This window comes from Enoplosus armatus, chromosome 14, assembly GCF_043641665.1.
Source record: "Enoplosus armatus isolate fEnoArm2 chromosome 14, fEnoArm2.hap1, whole genome shotgun sequence".
Taxonomy (NCBI): Eukaryota; Metazoa; Chordata; class Actinopteri; order Centrarchiformes; family Enoplosidae; genus Enoplosus; species Enoplosus armatus.
Window position 1 is genome coordinate 13,105,685 of NC_092193.1, and position 10,648 is coordinate 13,116,332.

General features: G+C 40.5%; 2 protein-coding genes across 2 annotated transcripts; one reads left to right on the forward strand and one right to left on the reverse strand.

Moving 5' to 3' along the window:
• The first annotated feature begins 622 nt into the window (after nt 1-622).
• extl2 (exostosin-like glycosyltransferase 2) lies at nt 623-3,055 on the forward strand. Its single transcript, XM_070918298.1, is given in 5 exon segments — nt 623-711; nt 1,642-2,081; nt 2,169-2,239; nt 2,414-2,529; nt 2,650-3,055. Coding segments are annotated over 5 exon segments (1,122 nt in total).
• A 1,338-nt stretch (nt 3,056-4,393) lies between these two features.
• parla (presenilin associated, rhomboid-like a) lies at nt 4,394-8,820 on the reverse strand. The gene is made up of 10 exons (XM_070918296.1): nt 8,741-8,820; nt 7,645-7,828; nt 7,438-7,542; nt 7,192-7,324; nt 6,965-7,060; nt 6,640-6,789; nt 6,243-6,313; nt 6,052-6,153; nt 5,626-5,723; nt 4,394-5,016 (listed from the first exon to the last, which is right to left on the reverse strand). Exons 1-10 carry the CDS (start codon nt 8,818-8,820, stop codon nt 4,872-4,874), a joined length of 1,164 nt encoding a protein of 387 aa, XP_070774397.1. The 3' UTR covers nt 4,394-4,871.
• Between the last annotated feature and the right edge of the window lie 1,828 nt (nt 8,821-10,648).

Sequence of the window (10,648 nt, forward strand, 5' to 3'; positions counted from 1 at the left end):
GTGCCCAGTCAAGGCAGGCCTTCTTTGCAGCTTTGTATCCACAGTTTATTGGTGAGCCACAGATCACTTCCTGATATCCCACTTTCTCTTCTCCTCACAGCTGTTGCGCTTTGCTGTGTCAATGTGGAGCTCAGTGAGTGCATACACAATGGCATCGTGAGAGTATCTGCCATCATGTGATGTGTCTGGTATAGAAACAAAACATAAGATCAAATATGAGTAAAAGGCAATGCCAGTTCAAGGTTGTTTATTGTGGAATATTCAGAAACAGTATTACCTGGATGGACATACATTTAGTTACATTTACAGTATATTCAGAACATGGGAAAAGGGATTTATGTAAAATGTAATAATCTTCACTGCCACAGCAGACTTTTATTGAAAACACGAGCAAAATTTACAATCAAGAACGAAAAAAGTGTGTGTGAAGGTTTGTGTGTTACCAACTAATATAAACGGAAATTATCTTCTCTGTAAGCAATATGGACTTTCAAGTTTCAGGCTTTGATTGTGAAGTGAAGTTGATGGAAGAGTGTTTTCGCTTCCCTCCTACGCTCCAGTCAAACGGCGGTAGCATCTCTGGGGTAGGTGGAGTTGTGCCTCCAACGGGAAATCAAATGACATGACATTCAAGCGGATAGGCAATGCGTTTGTTTAGCCCAACAAAGATGGCGTCGGCTTCCAACGGCTACGACAAATGTAATGAAAAAAGTGACTGAAAACTAATGTACAACTCTGTAACGTAGAGAATTAAACACATAGACTCAAATAAATCACATTTTAAGGAGTACGTAGGTTTTTCAACCATACAGCCGTTATTTTCTTTAGCTGTGTCCGCCACTCATACTACGTTGCGGCTAATGTTAGCTTGTCAGCGCTCTTTGCTTTCAGACTCTTTGGTTAGAGTCAGCCAACATGGCGACCAAGTAAAGCGATCGGTTTGTCTGCAGTGCCAACAAAATGAGGTGAGTTTTGAGTTACGGAAAGAGATAAAACACCACTTCTACAGTGCTAAATACAAAGAAATAGATCTATCATGTGGCAGCTCGGTAAACCCAGGATATGGCGTTATGTAAGTTACATTTAAAGAAACAATACTGCCATAAGATATGTTAAACATCAAATAAAACACAAATAAGTTATTATTATATACCTATGACAACAATAAGGACGGTTTTGCTTAGCTAGCGTTAATATTCAATATTTGATTTGCTTACAGAACATATTCAGTAAATTATGTGCACGGGTGCAGCGTTAACGTTTGATAGGGATTCTGGACCCCTCAAGGAAAATTTTGCTCTGGGACTCACTTAAAATAAACCTACTGCACTTTTGGGGGTCTCCAGCTGTTGACGCCCTGTAATCAGCAACAGTTTTCTCCTCACTTTCAACACTGTTAATGTGCACCAGGCTATAGGCTTTCAGAAAGACTCGCGTGGACATGCAATCCTGAGGATGAATTCTGTGTAAAATGAATTACCGTTGAATGTAAAGTCGTGCGCCACTGTCTAGTAGCATTGTTTGATCTTGTTTAAGTGTGGCGTCAATTTTAAATGCTGGTGTACTGGGATATCTCAACTGGGAGGGACAAATCCTGGAGTACATTGTAATGGGATGTCCTATAAATCTCCTATGATGCAGGGTCCCCCGTTGCTGCATGGGGTTCCGGCGAACCTACTTGGTTTGGCCAATCCTGCTGCTACTCCTGGTTGGTGCAGCCTTGACAGCTCTGCTGCCCCCTGCTGAGGACCAAGGTGTCCTGGGAGTGCTACGCCGGGCAACATCACAAAAGCAGAATCCTGCGCAGGGCCACCACGGTGACAGCAAAGAGGAGGAGCAGAGGTTTACCGTCATCATTCAAACGTACAATCGCACAGACATTTTGCTCAAACTCCTAAACCATTACCAGGCAGTGCCTCATCTTCAGCGGATTATCATAATCTGGAACAACGTTGGGGAGCAGACGCCCCTGAAGTTGTGGAACTCTTTGGGCCCTCATCCGGTCCCTGTGGCCTTCAAGGAGCAGACCAGCAATCGAATGCGCAACAGACTACAACCATTCCCTGAGATTGATACTGATGGTCAGTATATCTTCCAGCTTGCATATTGTATGTGTCTGTTTCAACATTTCTTTCGGTGGTGTGTTTGATTTTTGCTTTGATCCTTAGCTGTGCTGATGCTGGATGATGACACCCTGGTCAGTGTTCCTGACATCAGTTTTGCTTTCTCTGTCTGGAAGGTAATAAGCTGAATGTAGATGAGAGGAATTAACATTCTGTATCTAAATTACATTTTGGTTTAACCTGATAATTAATTATGTAAATAAAAATGCATCAGCATTTAACTGCAACATACACAATGTGATTGACATAAGCAGGTACAGCATAAGTTGTTTTATCTTTTGTTTCCACAGCAATTTCCAGACCAGATTGTTGGATTTGTCCCACGGAAACATGTCTCAACACCAGGAGGAGTGTACAGTTATGGCAGCTTTGAACTGCAGGACCCAGAAACTGCAGGAGGTGACAAGTAAGTTGTGCTTCTCTTTACTCATCATTTTGTAAAGCGCATCTTGTCAGCCGCTTGTTTGGTTTGGTCTTGTTTTGACGTGGAAGGCCGTTTTTATATATTTTCATCCACTCACTGCAGATACTCCATGGTGTTAATCGGTGCTGCCTTCTTCCACCGCCGCTACCTACAGCTCTTCCAGGACCAACCTCAAGCAGTGCATGCGTTGGTGGATGAAACTCAGAATTGTGACGACATTGCCATGAACTTTGCTGTAGCGCTGTATTTGAGGAAACACACAAAGTCTATAGGCAGCATTAACAAACCCTCTGGGGTCTTTGTTAAACCTGTGGACCTCCGCAACCTGGAAAAGGATGCCAGCAGTGGGTACTTGGGTATGTGGCATCGTCCAGAACACCTTCTTCAGAGATCCTACTGTCTAAACAGGCTGACACAGATCCATGGCTTTATGCCACTCTGCTTCTCCAACCTGATGGTCTCCCAGTTTGGCTTCCCCAGCTATGCAAACCACAAGAGTAGAGGCTGAGGAACCGCCACACTGCTGGCTGTTTCGGGTGGAAAGAAGACAGGCTCAAGTAGCAGTCTGGTAAATCTGTTGGATTAATGACACATCAGCTGTTAAGGATCAGGTTGGTCATCTGGTGTACATCTGACATTCTCACGTTCATGCCATCTGTGGCTGGAAATGTTCAGAACCATAAATGCAAGCAAGCAAGCTTTTGCAGCCAGACATGTAAAACCAGCATTTCATTTCTAGACACTATCGATCCCTACATGTAGAAAGCTCAATTTCACATTTCATGGACAAAATCTTTTGGGAAATGATCACACAAAAACAGTAGTGACAGTGTTTTAGCATAAAATGGTTGTCATTAGAATATTTAGCTTGTTTGCATGTTCAGTCTCACTGTGGCATCAGCAGGACTATCATGCACTTTCTTCCTTTGGACAACAGCAAGGATTACTAAAGAATTTTCTACAAATATCCCAGTCTGATGAAAGGTCCATATTTGATAAGTTAATCTGTTTATTGTTGCCAAAGCTGCCTTTCCTTCAGCATGTAGTCCTCTTTCAGTGGATTGTAGTGCAGTTATTTTATAGCCAGCAGGTGGGCCAGATCTGCTTTGAACAATTTGCCTTGTTTGTAACCACGATTTTCAGCACTGATGCAGCCTCATTCAAATTTTGTTTTTTACTACATTTATAATTGTTTATGGAATCTGCTATTTTTCTAGTGGGCTTGTGTTCAGTCCCTACAAAAATAAATATTAGAAGATATATTTATTCTTCAGTAAGTCTGGGCCAAAAAAGAATCCCCATCAAAGTGTGAAGTAGAGAATAAAGTATAACTATTGCAAAGTATTATGTACATTTTAACATAATCTTTATGTACAGTACTATGCATGTGTGGACAATCATGTTTTGTCAAGTTTGTAGGACTGCATCATGTGATTCAGTTAAATAAAGCAGACACTTTTTCTCTGGACTGAGTTTGTGGATGAATTCATAATTATGATAACAGTTAATGAGAGTAAAGTCTTGAATGATCGAAGAATCAAGTGATTAAGAACCAAATCCAGGAGTGGGTGGTGTCCTTGCTCCAAATTTCTGCTAAAGCCTACTTTAGTTTTCAGAGCTTCCAAGCAAAATTACTGATATATTGATGCATCTCATTTCTGACAAACAGTATTGCTCCTTCACAGTTTTTATTTTAAATTCATGTCCCATTGGGTTGAAGTTACCCTTGACAGAAGTAAGCAAGACATAGTTCCCACTTGTCAGAAATTATGAGGTAAATTCTTGTTTCTATGGGGACTTATCCCCTCTTTCATTAAATAAAAATATAAATGCATAATTATCTCTGATTGTTGAAACTCCAGTTTTAATAGCAACATAAGACCAGCCCAAAGGACTGTATATTACACTGAATTCAGCAAATGAATTAACCATTGAATTGTATCCGCACTCTCAATGATATGAACAGGAAAAAGCTGACATGAAGGCTGAAGGTTAAACATCTTCATATTATTATTAAGAGGTAGGAGAGTGATGATGTTTTCATTTTGTAGCTTGAAGGTGTTACTTGTAGAGCAGCAGATGTTATCAGTCTACGCAGTAAACATCTGGGTTGCAACACCAGGTCTGACCTGGTTTTAAAATCTCAGGTCTGTGCATACCATTAAATCAGCTCATGCTCATAACCAACCTTGAATGAAAAACTATATTTATTGATAAACAATAACATCCGACTCCCTCTTGGTGGATAAAAGTGTCCTTGCATATTCGGAGGTAACTCTGTGCTCCAGTTCTTTCAAAAAGTTTCAGAGAGACCTTGCAGAGTCTCACTTTGGTCCCGGTCCACCACTGACCCCAGGCCCGCCTCCAGGTCTGGATCCACCGGCACCTGGAGAGCGCATGTCGTGCCACAGCTTCACAAGAGGCTCCCTCTTCCTCCAAATCAGTTTGTGACCATATGCCACATACCATCTGTAGGACAAGATATAAGGAGACAGTTAAAATGTACTGACTGCAGGACAGGAAACTACCTACAACAACAAGGGTAAAAAAATATATTATATTATGAATAACTTAGCAACTCAGCATGTACTATTATGGTATATAGTTATTTTTACAATAATTGTTTCATAATTTTGAGTGTCTTCAACTGTTATCACAGGACTGAAATTCCATATTTGGTTCATTTGATGACGACTGAGCCATCTACTGTACATCCGCTGACGAAGACGGTAAGATGTGTTTAAAAGATCCTGATAAGGCTAGTAAGTGGACCTTGAGTCACAATTATTTTGGCAAACTACAAGAACACTGTTGAGAAAAAAAAATTCTAAACGGACCTTGTGGTGAGATTGTTTCCAAAGTCAAGAATGAACTTTCACTGCATTTCTCACAATTTGGGCCTAACCGCTTTTTGTCTGATGTTTGTTAAGAATAAAAGTAAGACTTAAGGACATTGTATTATTGGCCATGGCCCATTATTTATAAATTAACCATAGAGTTTTTGAATCTTTGTTGTTTATGAAAACCATAAATACATTTGCTTATCTTTCCATTTTAAAAGGAACATTGGCCACTCACACTCCAAAGAGAGCTCCGCCAAGGTGAGCTGCGTGGTCAAACAGCCGCCATCCCAGTATAAGCCCCGCTGTATCTACGGCAACGAGCGCTTTCAGAGCCTTAAGACAGACCAATGACAGAAACCTGAAGTTACACACCAAGTACTGCACTTAATACAACTATCTCTCTACCATGCATTCAGACATGCATACTTACACATTCACTCACACACACTGGACTTTGTCCGATTTGTTCATGCACAGATTCACATCTCTTGCCTGCAGCAAAAACACAACATGTGAATGTCAACACCCTATTAAATGTTTACATTACACTTCAGAGGTGTGTATCTATATATCAAGAAAACTTTTTTCAAACCATGCATAGCGCCCCCCAAAGGTGGCAGTGCAAACACACGCACGCACACACATACTGTGTGTCACTTACACTTCCTGCTGTGAAAGTGACCATGGGGAGGAAGATTATTCCTAGTTTGGCCTCTGGCACCTTTGCGCAGACTGCAGCCAGTACTGCCATGACGGCACCGGACTATGAATCAAACAAAAGACAGGTCAAAAGATTAGGATTGTTGTACTTCTTTGTGTTAAGATATATGAAGCTTTTTGCAAATATCTTACCGCTCCTAATGATGGATGGAGACGTCCAGAGGCTGTTTTACACATGTAGCTCACCATAGTGGAAATCACGCCTGAAAACACACATTACGAGAGAGATGTCACTCTTTCTTCCCACAAAAAACTTAATTCATCCCTTTCTTACTTTCATTTTGCTAAATAGCTGATATGTAATCTGTACAGTATGCCATTCTAGTTTTCTAAATGTCAGTAATTTAATTTTATGTCTTAAAGATTAAGTTGTTTGTAACTTGCGTTACTTAAAAGAAAGCTAAACCTAAATAGATTCTGTAAGAGATGAAAGAGGATTTGGGTTCAATAGTTTCATTATTGTTTCAATACAGGATTTACATTCAAGTCACTGCTATCAGACCCCAGCCCTATTCTTTCTTTGACTCACCGGCAGACAGGTAGACTGCAAGAAACTGCTCCTTCCCTAAGAGAGAGACAATTCCTGAGGAGAATGTCCACAGGACATACATGTTGGCCACCATGTGGATTATGGAGTAGTGGCTGAAGGAGGACAGGACCATGGGAAGGCACCGTGTTTCTAGTGGGGGAGAAAAAAAATGGACAGAAACATTAAAAACACATGCTTGGAAATCACAGAGGACAATTTGATCATGGTCAGTGAATCCAGCTGCACATTTTACACTGACTGAAAATGAGTTCCCTTATTGTCCTTGTGTATGAACTGAACAAACTGGTAGAACAGGCATACTCACTAGAGGCTGGGTTGGACGTGAAGTACTTAATCATGCTTCTTTGCATTGAAGGGATCCGCCAGCAACACAGGACTACAGTATTTACTGCAATGATACCTGGAAAACAGCAATAAGGAAAGCTCCTAATTATGAAGAAATGTAGAATCATGTTTAACACATGTAAAGATGTTGCCATTAAATTTGAAGAAACACGGGGACAAAATGAGTCTGTCTGCAAAATAAATTACCAGTAACAGTCCTCTGCCCCTCTGTGAGGCTGCTCCAGAAGTCATCCACCATGGACATCAGGAGGATGAGCTGTCGCTGGAAGCCTGACAGCTGGTTCCACCATTCATGCCAGTGCGCCATGTCCTGGGACCCCTGGTAATACATGAAAGGTTCACTGAATAACTGTAAGCAGCCTATTAGTTACATTGGTTATGCAAGTTGACAGTGGAGGAGAGAGTCTGCAATTTGTATCATTAAAACCTCACCTGTAACAAGTTTTCGGACTCCCCTTCATCTTTTGCAGTCTGAACTCGTGACTTCAGGGTCTCATATTGCAGAATGGCCGCAGCACCAAAGGAGCACCCTGTAAACTGACATGGAGTCAAACGACAACCTGCGCCATCATACTGTCCCAAACCTCAGTACTGCATGCATCTGTTTTCTCATTCTGGAAGAAAAATGGAAAGACCTACCCCTACTGTGAACATCAGTGGTTTGAAAAGTGACGGTCTGGGGACTTTGGGAGGAGGTGGGGGACCTGGTGTGCCAGCCTCAGAGGGTAAAGGGTTTGGTTCTTGGGTGACATTTCCTTTCTTTGTATCCGGCCTTTTGGCTTCCCGACGGAAACCGCACCTCTGTTGGTTGCAGGGGTTCAGTCTGCCGAAAAATGTGTAGACACAGCAGGAAGTGTTACACAGACAGCTTTGGTAAACACACAGAATAACATGAACACCTGTGTGATATAAGGCAAAGCAGGATAACAGTCCTGCACTGCAAAACTGTGAAGCTTGCAATGCTCATATTGAACTCATATTGAACTCTATAACAATTTGTTTCATTGTAGGGAAACAACTGATGACTATTTTCGATTAATTGTTTGGTCTATGAAATGTCATAGATAGTGAACAATGATGGTCACAATTTCCTAAAAGCCCATAGTGATCTTTTCAAAATGCTTGTGTTAACAAAGATATTTAGTCTACTATCACACAAGACAAAGAACAGCATCTTAGTGAAGTTTGAACCGATGAATATTAGGCATTTTAGCAAGAAAAAATGACTTCCATGATTAACTAGTTGGTCAGTTATCAATTCAGTTTATTAATTTTGTGTCGATTGATTAATCAATTGTGTCAGTATGTAGGCCAATTGGTATATTGTATTATATTGTATGATGTTACTGTTACCCTTTTGTTTCTTCCTGATAATATAATTCAAGCTATTCTAGGTGAGTAGCATGCAGGCTCTGCACTTCACATTACATTGCTACTACCCCACTGGTCAAAACCACAGCTATTGATTCCTATAGGCTTTAAGATTTAATGTGGCAAACAATATGCAGTAGAAAAAGCGGACCATTAATTGTGCTGCTTTATTTTCCTGTAAACAAATGAAACACACAGCTGTCTTCAGTCCCGTACTTCTCTTTACAATGACAGTTAGGTAATCACACACTGGTCGAAAGGCAAACACACACACACAGACACACACACACACACACACTCGTCCTGTCGGTGTTATTCTTGTTCACACAGACCCCGCGACCTGAACAGCTTTACATTTGCTCACCTGGAGCTTCGTGAGGTAGCGTTGGTGGATGTGATGAACTCTGTTTTGGCCCATTTCAGTACACATCCTCTCCACGCCATGTTTGTGACGACCTCCTGCCTGAAGCCCCTCCCACTGCCCAGACTGGAGCTAATGCTGCGTTCAAGGACTCGTCTAAAAGCTCCGACTTCTGACGCCCACTCAAGAGCTCTTGGCGTAACAAAGTGTGCTTTGTTTGGAGAGCTGGAGGGAGGCAGGGGGTTGTATATATTAGCTGCAAATAAAAATATACCGTTATCTATTTATTTGCACTATTAGCTGCCCTGCACTATTTGTAAATATGTACAGACAGTTAACAGTAAAAACATATTTATGTATATACTGTAGATGCTGTATGTTATTGCCCTGTTCTGTTCACTGTGTGTAAGAACACTGAGCTGCTGGAAACTAAGAGTCAAATCCTTGTATGCTTAAGTATGCTAGTCCCATAAAGATCATTATGATTGTGAAACAATAGTTGAGAGAACTTGAATGCAGCAGAAGGTGTACGTTCAAACATATTTTTATTTTTCCACAAGTAGCACTTCACTTCCCTCTAGTGGCGTATTAAAGTACAGATTTGTCAGATGCGGGAGGACTAGCTAGTAAAGTCACAGTGGTGTCACATGGTAAGTACATTTATTCAAATAATACTTGAATATGTAAGTGCTTACTTAAGTACTTTCATTTTTTTTGCTTGTTTATACTTCCTCACGACTACATTTCAGAGGGAAATATTATACTTTACTTCACTACATTTATTTGACAGCCTGTGACTATGCAGATTAAGATGTTATATCCATAACTAATGATCAATTTGTAAAATATGATGCATAGGTCTTTTTCACAGGACACATTTAACACAGTAGGAACATTCCAGGTGTAAATAATAAAATGAAAAATGGCTGAATTCCATTTAGCTGCTTCAGTTTTAAGGGCCTTCATGTTGACTCACTGGGACACTTGAATAGAACAGTGCCATTGCTATTGCTGTTAATAGCCTACTACTAGTCTGCCTAATAGCTTTTCCTACTATGACAAGTCAAAATGTCTGCTGTGAAAAATGCCTGTTTAAACTACCGTACAGTATATAAAGCAGTTAAAATTGCACAGCAATGCTTCAGTAATAATAATTCAATAATGTAATATAAACACATTCTGAAAGGGATCCAAATACATATTCCAAATAGATTTCTGAAATGAAAAAAGAAAATAAAAATGACTGTAAAATCTTTGAGGATAGAGGAGAATAAGCAGATGGAGAGAGTGATATTCGTTGGAATGTCAAAATATTAGTATAAAAACATAATGACTCTTTTTCTTATTATTATTATTTTATTTTCAGAAAATTTGTTTGAAGTTTGAAGAAACACTGAAGTTTGTTTTCATTAAAACAAGAGAGAAAGTAGTGGAAGCCTTGACAGTAGCTGAACAGTGTTGATGGCACTAGATGTTGCTATTGACATCTGGACCAGTTCCACAAACTCCTCATAAGCTTGCCAGTGACTCCAGAAATAGGTGAAGAAGGTACAATTTACAGAAGGCTGCACTGCAGTGTCTGCAGAGTAACTAGGGCTCTCCTCCAATGCAATATCTGCACTGGACTCGCTGGGCTACTTCAGCTATAGACAATATTGCACAGAGAAATGCTGTAATAGAGCTAGAAAAGAATAAAAGACGTTTAGGAGTAGGTAGGTAATTAATCTAAACTGAAGCTGACAATGCGTCCTGTGGGAACAATATAATACAATCTCACACCTTCTGCGAGAAAATTACATAGTTACACAGAAAAGTGTGGGTGTAGAGGGTTCAGGGAAAAGATACGGTGTACAAAGAATGGAGAGCAATATGCCTTTGCTACTGTAGGGACCCAAGGACACACTGCCAAGT